Consider the following 14,323-nt stretch of genomic DNA (forward strand, 5'->3'; position numbering starts at 1 on the left):
TACATAGCTGATGTTCACATGTGGGCATCTATTTCATTTCGTACATTTAATGTGCGTAATGTTTGATCTTGCGTTGCCATCATTCAGGATCATTCTGCACCATATATCTAAAGACCAAAATATTATCGTTCTATTACAGACTTTTTCTAGGCTCTTTTCTTAATCTGTTTGTCTTTAAACACAATAGTTTTACTACAAAAATGGCCTCTCACCTTTGGCTGAACATTGCTAACCAGCTCTGTTCTATTTTCATGCTGTATGAATATGCTGCATGAATTACTTCAAGTAAAACTTTCCATTTCCGGTAGCAGGTCAGATATTACATATGTCTCTCATTTCAGTAATAAATCACCCGATTTGTATTCTAAGCACTGTTTCTTTCCCTCGTGATTACTCACAATGAATTCTTAAAACATAAATCATTCTGTCCGCTCGGTACGTTTCGTCTTCCGTGCTGACAGCTATCTTCCGCGATCGTTAATAATCGTCATCCGACAATTAGATTGTTATTTTTGTCTACTGCTCTTTCTCTAAATTCATTTGTTCCCCAAATTTATTTCTCTTCATTTTATTGCCTCTTTGCTCACGTTGTATTTCTGTTCGCTTCTTTCATACTAGTTTGTCTATTTTCTTCGTTGATTTTTTATTTTGACATTTTACCTATCAAAGTTTACGTTTCCTTTCTAAATTTTTCTAATGAAGGGTAAAGGAACAACAATTTCTCTCTCTCTCTCTCTCTCTCTCTCTCTCTCTCTCTCTCTCTCTCTCTCTCTCTCTCTCTCTCTCTCTCTCTCTCCTGGTCGAAATGCGTTCATGATAATCTTCCCTGACGAGTTCTCGAGATAAGCGGGTGCACCATCCTCATGTTATGCTTCTCTGTAGCTCAGTAATAATTTGTTCCAGGAAATAACGAAGATCTTCCCTCGTCTTCTTTCGGCGTTCCTTTTGGGGCTTTGGAGAATTACTGTCTCAGAGAAACTCACAAGCAGCGACCCATGATGAACTCAGATTGCATTTTCTGCGATTGGAGTTCATGTTAGAAGGAAAAAGCTCCAGCCAGTTCGATGTGGGAAGGTGAGGGTGGGTAAGGGGTCCTTCCTGAGGGAAAAAGATTGCTTTCGCTGGAAATTTATTTGACTTGAATGGGAAATAGGGGAAAGTAAGTGAAAGTCTATCATGAGTTTTAGGTATTAAAAATACAGTATTCTTGATACTGGTTTAGAGAAAGAAAGTAAGCTTCCTTAAATTTCTCTGAGGAAAAAAATTTTTTTTAGATTCCTTCTTAAAAAAGGAATCCTCTTTTCTTAATCACATAACTTTTAAAACGCAATTCCCTACTTACAAGAAGGAAAGAGGAATCTTTTACAAGAAGAGAAATGTTTAACCTTTTATAAAGAAAGGTCGCTAAGGGGAAAAGAGGAAATTTTTTTTATATTATTTGGGGGAAACGAGGAATTCCTTCAGCAAACCAACCCCAGGACCGGTGAGTAAAACATTTTTCAAGATGTAACAATGGCATTCTGGTCGGGAAACCTGAAACGGGAAATATTAATCAAGGGTGAAATATCTAGTAATGTTCAAACTCCCTTGCTAGGAATAGACACTGGAACCGCTTCATTATTGGTATATCAAATATTTCAACCATTATGTTTCGTATTTTGAGATACGCTTGTCACTACAAAGCCTTGAGCTCCAATTTCAAAGAAATCGTGATGTCCGGCAGCGGGAAACGAACCCGCGATACCATAATCACGACGAGGTCAGGTCGGCAAGGTGACCTCGTCGTGATTATGTTATAGCGGGTTCAAATTTCTTGGAAGTTGGCGCTCAATGCAAGTAGTGAGAAGTGTATCCAAAAAAGAGCAAAGAATTTGAGAAGTTAAGAGGGCATTGTGGCTATTACAATTTCAGATGTATCTGGTAAAAATGGCCCGTAGATTCTACGCATGTGTTAACATATCTTTATGGCATGCTTTACTATAGTGTGGATACATCCTTGCATCACAGGAACTTGTGGCACGACTGGACTTCATTCGCCACGCTCTCACTCTCCACTCACCGCTCCTCGCTCATCCACTCCGCACGCCCACTCATTAAAATACATCCTACTGCATCCCCATTCTCTTTTCACCTCACCCATTCTCCCTCCCGAACTACCAAAGCAACCTTCAAAAAAGGATGGAATGCATGAAATGGTTCGAGGAGCAATTGTAAAGTTTCTAATGAACTGTAGTTAAATCAGATGTGGAATAATTGGTTTACAATCTGATACGAGTCAAAATATTCATACACTTAGAAGAAGAGGAAGAAGAAGAAGAAGAAGAAGAAGAAGAAGAAGAAGAAGAAGGAAGAAGAAGAAAAGAAGGAGGAGGAGGAGGAGGAGGAGGAGGAGGAAGTTGAGCTATTCCGCAGTTGATGTAACGTTCATTTATTTACAATGGGCAGGTCTCATAATTTCCTGACCAGTTTTTTGCTTTACAATGAAATTGTTTTTTTTTTAAAATAAAATGTTCGTGCAAAATCTTTTAGCCATTGCCCATAAAGGTACATATTAGCGTCCCAAAAATGGCCTTTTTATAACTTCATATGGAACCACCTATCCATCTATGTGTAAGGGCTAATTATTTGTCTTTAATACACTGCATGTGTCACCCTTAGAAAATACTACTAGAAAAACACACCTCTGAGTGGAGAAAAAGCCAGAGCTGTAATTGATTGACCTGGAAAACGAGTGTTTGACTCACAATGAAATCCAAAGTTTCATGGTCAACACTCCTTAAGAACTATCTATTCTATTATCATAAAGTGGTGAAGTACTGAATGATAATGCCCCATATTATGTACGTAAAAGCATCAAGCAATGATGAATAAATGTCATTCGTTGCACAAATTATGATCTGAATTATTTTATACTTGGCTACAGGTATCATTGCTGGATCAATGCACAGTAGCGAGTTTTCTTGACAATGGTTACTACTTATACCGACCATGACCATTTTGAAAATAACTGGATATGATCGGCAGTTTTTTTAAGGAAATCGGCAACTATGGAAGGCACAAAGTTACTTCGTTGGTAAAACAAACAAAGCTTAAATTCGAGTTGCTGATTTTTGGATATTTTTTATTGAAAAAAAAATAAAGGAAAAACTGGTTAATGGTTAAATCTTTGATTTTTTTTTCTTTTATTTTATGAAGCCGATACCATTATTTATTAATGGTATTATATCTGTTCCTGAAGTGGCAGATATATTCCCACTGCTGCTCTGGCCTTCAAATGAGTTTCACAAATCCTATTTTATAATCCCTAACGGCATAATGAGAATCATTTTCATTATCACTGATTCTCACGATAAAATTCAGTTATTGTCATAACTATAGATGTTATGATTTTTCCCACATTTTGAACAGCATTTTTCCACGCACTGTTTTATATTTATAAAAGCTGAATATCAGTTAACAAGATAAGCAACGTTATGCAGTAATTCGCAAATTTAATCCATTCTCTCAGGTAGTACTTTTACTGCATGCTGATGAGGAGCTCCACAATACCTGTTTAGAGTAGTTCTAAGAATATCACGATGCTTGCAAAAAGGATCGAATTCCCGGAGAATCGAAAAACATCCTGCTTCTGCGCAAAGATAAGGCTTCAAATCTTCTTCCTTACAGATTCTTTGGCGACGTTCAACATTTTAACTTCCTTCGATTAATGTTCAGAACAGTAGAATGGAGGTTACGCACAGCTAGGACCTGTTAAAGTAGATTCATATTAATCGTGCACCCGATGTCAAGGCCAGTCCCTCACGACTCTTCTGATTGGCTGTTGATAAGCCAATCACAGGGCTGGCAACTCTCAGTCTCTCTCGAGAGTTCACATAGGCAGGATGTATTATGTATGTTCCACCTTTCCTGATGGATACGTCTTTCGGGAGAGGTGGAACATGCATCCTGCCTATGTGGACTCTCTCGAGAGACTGAGAGTTTCCAGCCCTGTGATTGGCTTATCAACAGCCAATCAGGAGCGGTTGATGTAAAACTACTATAGTATGGATTGCCTGTATCTTCAGGAAGGTGATGGTCGTGGTGATAAGGATGATAATGATACTATGAATCATAGAAAGAGGAGTCGGTTCCCTCGACATAATTCAAACCAAGAAACAAAGCAACGAAAGAACCTAATACTAAAGAACCTTCGAGAGACTGACACTCAAAACTCTAAAACCTCTTGAATAAGAAACTGTTTTAATCGCTAATCTCAAAACAACTTTAGATGCGTTATGTGTTTTTTTTGTGTTTGTACGCGTAAAGGAGAGAGAGAGAGAGAGAGAGAGAGAGGAGAGTACATAATATCTAGGAGCATTCGTGAAGCTACGCACAACTTATCATATAGCTTATATATTTCTATAATCATCACATCTTTTATATTTTCTCTCAAGGTGGGGAAGGTAGGGCGCCAATCCCACTGGAAAATGCATTCTGAATAGGTCATTGAATATACCGGTATTAGCTTTAATAACTCTTCCTTTATCGACATAGCTTTTTGTGGCATCATTGTTGATAGATTTATAATCTGCTTTGCTTCAGGAAGGCGAGAAATTATGTTGCTTTGTTGTTTAAACTATTCCTACCCATATATTGGAGAGAGAGAGAGAGAGAGAGAGAGAGAGAGAGAGAGAGAGAGAGAGAGAGATGAAACGATGAGGAGAGAGAGAGAGAAAGGGGAGTAAATTTCTTGAAAGAGAGAGAGGAGAGGACGAGAGAGAGCGAGAGAGAGAAGAGGATGAGCGACGAGAGGAAGAGAGAGAGAGAGAGAGAGAGGAGAGAGAGAATTTAAAGTACATCCACCTGATTATAGGTTGACAGAGTTACTAACGATATTAATTTCATCTTATTGTGAAACGCACGAGAGAGAGAGAGAGAGAGAGAGAGAGAGAGAGAGAGAGAGAGAGAGATGAAAATTTAAAGTACATCCACCTGATTATATGTTGACAGAGTTACTGTCGAGATAAATTTCATCATCATATTTTGAAACCTATGAGAGAGAGAGAGAGAGAGAGAGAGAGAGAGAGAGAGAGAGAGAGAGAGAGAGAGAGAGAGAGAGAGAGAGAGAGAGAGAGAGAGAGAGATTAGCTCCGGATAGTGAACCTACTTTTCTCTCTCTCTGCCTGGCTCAGTAGAGTTGAAGCAATCTTACTAGGGAAACTGCACTGTTCCTTTAAATAGTATTTTATATATTTGACCCATAAACCTTGTAAGCTGTGGGGGAAAAAAATCTCCTGGGCCTTAAAACCGTCTGGAGGGTCGATCCACCTGAAACGCAATGGAGAAAATTTTGTTGTTTGTGTTTATTGTAACAGAGATCAGATCACTAGTCTGTAGTTTACTTACAATACTAGAGGGTTTACTTGGTTATGTTTTAAGAGCTGCAGTTTCTAATTTTTTTTTTCAGTTTCAACATAAAATTTGCCATGTTAAGATTTGACGAAACAATTTAGACACATATCTCTCTCTCTCTCTCCTCTCTCTCTCTCTCTCTCTCTCTCTTATACATTTCTTAATTAAGTCGTATAATTTTACTACGTCTCTCTCACTTCTCTGGAACCTGTCAGGAGTGGAGCTTTGGTTTCAAAAGGTTTGTGCGCTTTTTTGTTCTGACCCCTAACATTTATACTGAGAACTGCTTTCACTGTGTATCAGTCCTTCCTTAATGGCTTAGGAATAAAGCCGAAACCGGTCAGGACCTACACCATTATTTCATTTTTCCTTGTGGTTATGGGAGATATAAAAATCACGTGTAAGAGCGATTACTATAATCATATATAGATATATAAATCTCGAGCTGTCAAAGAGGGTAAAGGATCCTCAGTTATTCAAATCCGTTAATGAAATGACAGCAAGTTTATGCAAAATTCAAAACCTCGAAAGAAGGTAAAGGGTCACATAATCAATACGTGAGCACTAAGAATTCGCCATAATTTATGGAGTATTGTAAGTTTAACATTTTCTATTATTTCCAACTTTATAAAAGGGATATCCTCACTTCAACGCCTTACTTTAATAACCTTCCAGCAAGCTGCCTCCAACCATTTATTAGAGCATAAGAGCCTCACACAGCTTAAGGTGAGAGAAAATCTTTATCCTGGGCTTTCGTTCTCTCCGGGGACTAGAGAAGAAAAGAAGGAAAGGGAAAGGAGCAAAGAATAAATAGAGGAATACTGGTAAGGAACGACAGGTAGGGTTAAATAAACAATTGCAATGATATATAATTAGTGAGTCAATGAACTTTGAAAAATTATGAAGAGTGAGAACCATAATCAGGAAGTGAATGATAAAGTAAAAAAAAATAAATGTTAATAATACGTAAAAGGGGACAAAATACCAATAAATAAGGAGAATGTAACGATTTCATGAGACGAGTATGAAAATGAGAGAGAAAACCAAAGTAAATGGAAAAAAAGGAAAAACCAAATGAGTTTTTGGTACAGAACCAATTTTTTGGAAGTAACTTTGGTGATTGTGATGTTAAGTCTCGCATTAGCTATATTTGAGTAAGGAAGAATGAACGTCTCGAGTTTATTCCTTTCCGCCGTTCTTCCCCCCTCCCCCCACATGCTTTTTCATGATTTTCTTAGAACTGAGCAGTTCTAAGGAGAATCAACTTATTAACAATTACACCACAGGCCTATATTATAATATATCATATATATATATATATATATATATATATATAAGATATATATAGATATATATATATATATATATATATATATATATATTAGATATATATATATATCTATATATATATATATATATATATATATTATATACATATATATAAAATCTATATATATTATATATATATATATAGACATATATTATATATATATATATATATATAAATATATATATATATATATATATATATTATACCACAAGCTATATAAACAGAATAATTTAAAAAAAAAGGGAATAAAGAAATCATCAAATTCTCTAAAAACCAGAAAGTTAACAAGAACATGAAAGAAACACCAACAACGAAACCCTTAATTTCAAATACAAAGCAGTTAATAGCCTAAAATCTCTTTAAAAATAATATGAGTTTATTGAAAATGAACACAGCTTTAATAATAATAACTCAAAATAATATGGGAAAGAGGAAAGTAATCTGAAGGCCGCGATATTCTGTAATTATTCCGAGATTAAGAAAAATGTTGTCCTGTAAAGCAAAAAAGGAAAGTTTCTCTTATTTTGCAATAACGACTTTATAGGGTGCTTTACGACTGTACAGTAAGTTTTCCAGAAGTGAAGCGACAAATCTCAGAATTGATCGTACTTCTATAGAAACTCCATGTGGTTGCCAGTTAGTATTATTTATTCCAATTATTGTCATCCTATTTATCTGATAATACGTATCAGTGATTAACTGTATAAGCGCGCAAAGTATTTGCCCACCTAGCGAATGATCAATGTTAGTTCAGTAATTGTTTATTAATAGAAAAAAAAAATTTTCCCCAAAGAAACATCTGCGGCTTCCAGTGTTCACCATAGAGTGGTAGCAGGAACCGTGTGCATAAGCATTGGCTAATATTTGTAAATTAACTTTCTACTTTTATAGCGTTATATCGAAGCTATTATGATTTCTTTTGATAAAGCACAGAGAAGTTTAGCATCTGATTAAATGAAATATAAATAAGACAAGTTGGTGTAAAAAAAAAAAAACGAAATCCAAGTTATGTGCGCGTTTCGTTTTAGCGTTGGTTACATGGTTAGGCCTATTTCAAGAATCAAGGAAATATATTTTCCAGCTTGTTAGGTAATAATTTCATGGAATTTCTCGATTGTGCAAATTTTTGCATGCTGAATTGCGTTCAGGGTCGCACCAAACAAGTATTTTCGTAGGTTTCCACCTTTTTTTTTTTTTTTTTTTGCCAGTGCATAAGTGAGACTATTCTTGTCCATACGATGCGGAGTGTGAATATGCTTGGCGAGCATTATTTAATTCGAGTATCCCCTGTTGTTTAATGCTCTCTCTCTCTCTCTCTCTCGTCTCCTCTCTCTCTCTTCTCTCTCTCATCTCCTCTCTCTCTCTTCTCTCTCCTAGGAAGTTTTTATCTATCAGGAATAACCTGAGGTCCTGTTTTAAGAATCGAGCACTAGGCCTATTGGTCATGCTCGGGTGCTTCTTTATATATATATATAAATATATATATATATATATATATATATTATTATATATATATATATTATATATATAATATAATTATATATTCTATATATGTATATATATATATCTTATATATATATATATATGTGTATATAATATATATATATAATATATATATATATATATATATATAATATTATATATATAAAGAAAGCACCCGAGCATGACCAATAGGCCTAGTGCTCGATTCTTAAAACAGACCTCTGGTTATTCCTGATAGATAAAAAACTTCCTGAGAGAGAGAGTCCTCGAGAGAGAGAGAGAGAGAGAGAGGAGAGAGAGAGAGAGAGAGCATAAGGGGAGGGGTACTCGAATTAAAATAATGCTCGCCAAGCATATTCACACTCCGCATCGTATGGACAAGAATAGTCTCACTTATGCACTGGCAAAAAAAAAAAAAAAAAAAAAAAGGTGAAACCTACGAAAACCATGCAAGTATCAATAGAATGTGAAGGGAAAATCTCCGCGACATTAAACATAATCAACCATGAATGCACCTAGATTCAATGGAGAAGTTGGGGGTGGTTGGTAGTTCTGATTCTAGCTGCTAGGACCGAGCATAAAACACCATCTTCGAGAAAGGCCCTCTGCTGCTACCTTCAGGTGACTAGGCCTAGTTCCGGGCATTGCAAGGCTTACAATGCAGGGCCACTGTCTGTTATTTAGGCAAAGATAGAGCCTTCAGGACCGACACCAGGACCTGTCCTTGCACCTGGGAAACAGACTCGCTAAAAAAAAATAAAAAATAAGAAAGTCGGTCGCAAGCAACCAGAACACAGTAATATCACCATCTGGTTAAGTAGGGAGAAGACAGACCCCAACCACCCCTTCCCCCCTCTACCTCTACCTCTACCCACAATACTAACTCCACCTTTTTCACTTCAACTATTACCTCAAATCTTCGAATTATCTCAACCGTGAAATTTAAGACTGAATTTGCGTAAGTGGGCGTATCATAAGGGAGTGATATCACCCAAATTCATATTTCCACTGACAACCAGTAATCAGTTCGATCCAGAAGTATCATTGCATAACAGAAATTTATGAGTTTTTGGGGATATATATATATATATATATATATATATATATATATATATATATATATATATATATATTAAATATTTGTTTCCACATTGCTCGAAATATACATTGGTTAATGTTGTGGTAATCTGTGTTGAACGAGAATTTCAAATTGTTTCGTTTTAATAGTTTGAAATAATTGCTATACTTTAAAATAATTACTATTACCCAAATTTTTTCTTATGATTGTTATATCATATGATTTGATATTTGTGCATCATATGTTAGCTTTATTTTGCTTGATAGAGCTTTCATTATAGAAAAAATATATATTTTTCAGCTACGAGTTGTAGTTGCCAGTAAGTGAATTTCGAACGAAATTCTCTGAAATTGTCGCTTCAGTTTTGGAACTTACTGTACAAAGCAACTTTTAAAATCCAATGGATTCCGCGAAATCACATCTCTCAAAGAGCTGAATCGAAAGGTTGATGGTGAGAAGATTTCTGGCTCTGGTGTGGCTGCGAATGAAAAGGATCCAAACAAGATTGATTGATTTATTAATTCTTACTGGCGTCGCAACGACGAGGTTATTGACGCCGGATCCAAACAAGAATTCAAAATTTCCGGAAGAGTACAAATCTTTCCAAATTCAGCAAGTAGTTTTTCTTGCGGTTTCATCGCAGTTCCTTCTGGAAAACAGAAGTCCTGTCGTTACATGCAAAAACAACCTTTGTACCTTTAAAATTTATTGCGTGGTTTTTCTCCCATGTATGTTGCGCAATTGCACTGTATGAACTTCCCCTTCTGCAAGCAGCAACGTGTTCTTCCCTTCTCTTATCAATGGTAACGTCCGCTTTCTCCCACGTAACATTCATTGCAATCACTACAAGGTATTGCATATACTCCTACATTCTCTCTATTACCCGGGTTATTTTTAATGAGTTTCTTCTTGATTATACTGTTGTACTGAAAAACTATGTTGAAGCCGTTCTTTTTTCCTTTAAGCTGCAACATACATGGGAGAAAAACCACGCAATAAATTTTAAAGGTACAAAGGTTGTTTTTGCATGTAACGACAGGACTTTGAGACGAGTAGTAGAAGGGGCGTTAATTTCATTAAACGAGACCTTTGCAGGAAATACTGGCATTACAGAAAATACAGCTATTTGTGAAGAGATATGTAGGAAAGGGAAAATTTCAAACTTTAGAAATATATGTGCCAATACGATGCTGCTTTCCTCTCCTGTTTACTCCACGCAGGTCATTTCTCCACACAAAACACCCAACCAGCAGAGAACAAGCAGTTGACAATAGAAACATTCCCCCACGAAGATCAAGACGAATTCTGGAAAGAACGAGGGCTCAACCGCCTGATCATTCATAATATGAACTAGCTTGTTACCTAACCGTTGTTTTTACAAATGTTTGTGCTCTTACTTGTTAGTTCCTTGAGGTGACATATCACATTTTAGTGAACAAGACCACAGTTGATGGTCGAAAGCTTTAATCCTGTACAAGAAATATATATTTTAAACTACAAGAGGATTCTACTTCATTGTGGATTGTATCCCCATTTACTTAAAGGTACGACATAGTACCTGGCTTCTGCATTTATGTTTCCACGTAGTACATCCACAAAACATTATTGGCTAACATTATAGGAGACTTCATCCGGCAAGCTTTGGGAACTCAGGTTCTTCAGAAGTACAGACTATACGAAAGAAGATGCATCACCGCCAGAAGACTGAAAAATCAAATCATATTCCTTCAAGATTGTATTGCAGAGCAGGTGGTCCCGAAAATGTACGGCTGGTTATGCAGGGACTCTTTTGAAGGAGATCCGTTTCCCAGATACAAGAGAGACTTTTTGGAGGACCAAGTGAAGCAAGCAAAGTTCAAACGCGAGGAAATTCTTTTGGAAATTAGACACAGGAAAAATAACCTACGGCAAGAAATCTACAAAAGGAGAACAGATATCAACTTTGACTGGATTGTTAATTGTGCAGGTGAGGTTGCTTCGCAAAAGTCGTTGGCACATAAAGCTCAGCTAGATGGGAAGCTTAGAAATTTATGTAGGCACTCTGTTTGGAATCTTTCTTTTAATCAGGATAATATCAAAATACTTGCGGACTGTGAGCTAGATGAGGATAGTAAAATACTTCTTAGCCTGGGACTCAATTTTTCTCTGGGCACTGAGGATATTGATTTCCTTAGAGGTATTGGTAGCATCAATCAATTTAACTACAAGCATACAGGAGTAAACGTAGATTTTATTAAAGGCATGTTGCTTCATAGTTTTGAGAAGAAGATAGATCATTTACCACGACGTTTCAACTTGGCATTAGATAGATTGAAGAAGAGTTCAAGTATTAAAATTTTAAAAGCAGACAAAGGAGGCTGTGTAGTGGTTATGAATAAGAACGATTACCTGATCAAGGCACACAGGCTCTTAAAGAAACGATAGTAACACATACCTAAAAGTAACAAAACCCCCTTGCATTAGCGATTTGCAGTCTGAATTTAACAAGAAAATAAAAGCCATAGTTAGCAGTGGTGTGGAAAAAGAAACCAGAAATATAGTCCTGAGTAAGCTAGCGAGAAAGCTGCCGTCTTTTTAGTTACTTTTACGGAACTCCCAAGATTCACAAGGAGGGGTGTCTTTTAAGGCCATTGTCGCCAGCTGCAACAATCCTCAGTCGGATCTGTTATCATGGTTAGCGGATATTTTGGGGAAATTAATAGGACAATTTCGAAATCTCACATTAAGCACAGTATGGATTTTATGGATCAAATTAAGGAAAAGAATTACATAGGTACTATGTACAGTCTAGATATAGTTTCTTTATTCACGAATGTACCACTGAGTTTCGTGCTCGACAACTTGAAGAAATTAGCCTCAGATAATATTTTCAAGCCACCTATGCACATAGATAATTTTGTCATTTGATTAACATTTGCGCTGAATCTACAATTTTTGAGTTTAATGGTTCGTTCTATCAACAAAAATCCGGGGTCTCGATGGGCTCACCTCTCTCTCCTATATTGGCTAACTTATGTATGGAATTTTTTCGAAAAGGTTTACGTTGACACACTACCGGAAGACATCAAGCCTGAAATTTGGGTTAGGTATGTAGATGATGTTTTTATTGTTTATAGACACGGCGAGGAAGCCTTTCATAGGTTTTTAGAGTTGCTTAATGGTATTTTGCCCTCTATTAAATTTACAGTGGAAAAGGAAATGGAAAATAGGCTTCCCTTTCTAGATATGGTAGTTCATAGGGGCACAGTGAGTAGTGACTTTAAATTCAGCGTGTATAGGAAGAACACCCACACAAACACCTATATTCATTACTTTTCATATCATGAACCTAAAGTAAAGCACAACGTTTTAACCAATTTGTTTTTTCGAGCATACCAAATATGTGATCCCCAGTTCATTGACGCCGAAATAAATTTCTTGGTAGATAGTTTTACTAAACTGTGTACACAAAGTTTTTATACTATACAGTCTCTATCTAAAGCTAGATCGATGTTTTACGCCCCTCATGATATAACTGAAAAGGCAGATTTTAAGGCATCTCTTGCTCTTCCTTATAATAGAGAACTTAATAAATTTTCTAGGCAGCTTAAAGGAAAAAAGAACGGCTTCAACATAGTTTTTCAGTACAACAGTACAATCAAGAAGAAACTCATTAAAAATAACCCGGGTAATAGAGAGAATGTAGGAGTATTATGCAATACCTTGTAGTGATTGCAATGAATGTTACGTGGGAGAAAGCGGACGTTCCATTGATAAGAGAAGGGAAGAACACGTTGCGGCTTGCAGAAGGGAAGTTCATACATTGCAATTTGCGCAAATACATGGGAGGAAAAACCACGCAATAAATTTTTAAGGTAAAACAAAGGTTGTTTTGCATGTAACGACAGGACTTTGAGACGAGTAGTAGAAGGGGCGTTAACTTCATTAAACGAGACCTTTGCAGGAAATACTGGCATTACAGAAAATACAGCTATTTGTGATGAGTTGTGTAGGAAAGGGAAAATTTCAAACTTTAGAAATATAAGTGCCAATAACGATGCTGCTTCCTCTCCTGTTTACTCCACTCAGGTCATTTCTCCAACAAACCACCCAACCAGCAGAGAACAACAAGCAGTTGACAATAGAAACATTCCCCCACGAAGATCAAGACGAATTCTGGAAAGAACGAGGGCTCAACCGCCTGATCATTCATAATATGAACTAGCTTGTTACCTAACCGTTGTTTTTTCAAATGTTTGTGCTCTTACTTGTTAGTTCCTTGAGGTGACATATCACATTTTAGTGAACAAGACCACAGTTGATGGTCGAAAGCTTTAATCCTGTACATGAAATATATATTTTAAACTACAAGAGGATTCTACCTCATTGTGGATTGTATCCCCATTTACTTAAAGGTACGACATAGTACCTGGCTTCTGCATATATATATATATATATATATATATATATCTATATAATATATATATATAATATATATATATATTATATATATATATATATATATAAGCTATAAAGTCATTATACGAAGATGACATAAAAAAATAGAAAATAAAGAGCAGAAGAGCTTCATATCATTGTATCATCTCCATTTTTTGTCCCCAAATAAATATACTTTTCATTTTTTGTTTGCACAGAAGTTGATATAAAAGGAAGTGCGGCAGTTCCGATCTCCCTATACTTTATTGAATTACGCATCTCTCTCTCTCTCTCTCTCTCGTCTCATCTCGTCCTCTCCTCTCTCTCTCTCTGTAAGATTTAAAGAATAGTAAGTTTCTAGAGACTCAAAATGGCAAACGTTAAGCATCTTCCGTAAATCAATTCTCAAGATAAGTTGACTTAAATGCTTTGATAAACTTGAAGCGAGTAAGAACTTTGAAGATTTCCTGCAAATCTGTTTGCAAAGCTTTTTTAGTTTTAGCTCCTAGAATTTCATCCACAGAATCTGATATTAGATGATCGATAAATGATCTGAAGAGCTGATCACTTCTTCAGCCAATCTTATTAGTAAGAAGCTTCTGTATGAAGAGAGAGAGAGAGAGATT

The 14,323-nt window shown here is 36.1% G+C and overlaps 1 protein-coding gene across 1 annotated transcript in view; it reads left to right on the forward strand.

The window, feature by feature from the left end:
- Positions 1 to 1,712: 1,712 nt before the first annotated feature.
- LOC135196491 (histone H3.v1-like) overlaps positions 1,713 to 14,323 on the forward strand; it is a 116,738-nt gene continuing 104,127 nt past the window's right edge. The window contains exons 1-3 of the mRNA XM_064223345.1: positions 1,713 to 1,773; positions 2,008 to 2,210; positions 2,297 to 2,395. Coding sequence (XP_064079415.1) covers positions 1,713 to 1,773; positions 2,008 to 2,210; positions 2,297 to 2,395 — 363 coding nt within the window. The remainder of the gene's footprint in view (positions 1,774 to 2,007; positions 2,211 to 2,296; positions 2,396 to 14,323) is intronic.

Source organism: Macrobrachium nipponense, chromosome 17 (genome assembly GCF_015104395.2).
Source record: "Macrobrachium nipponense isolate FS-2020 chromosome 17, ASM1510439v2, whole genome shotgun sequence".
In the NCBI taxonomy this organism is placed as follows: domain Eukaryota; kingdom Metazoa; phylum Arthropoda; class Malacostraca; order Decapoda; family Palaemonidae; genus Macrobrachium; species Macrobrachium nipponense.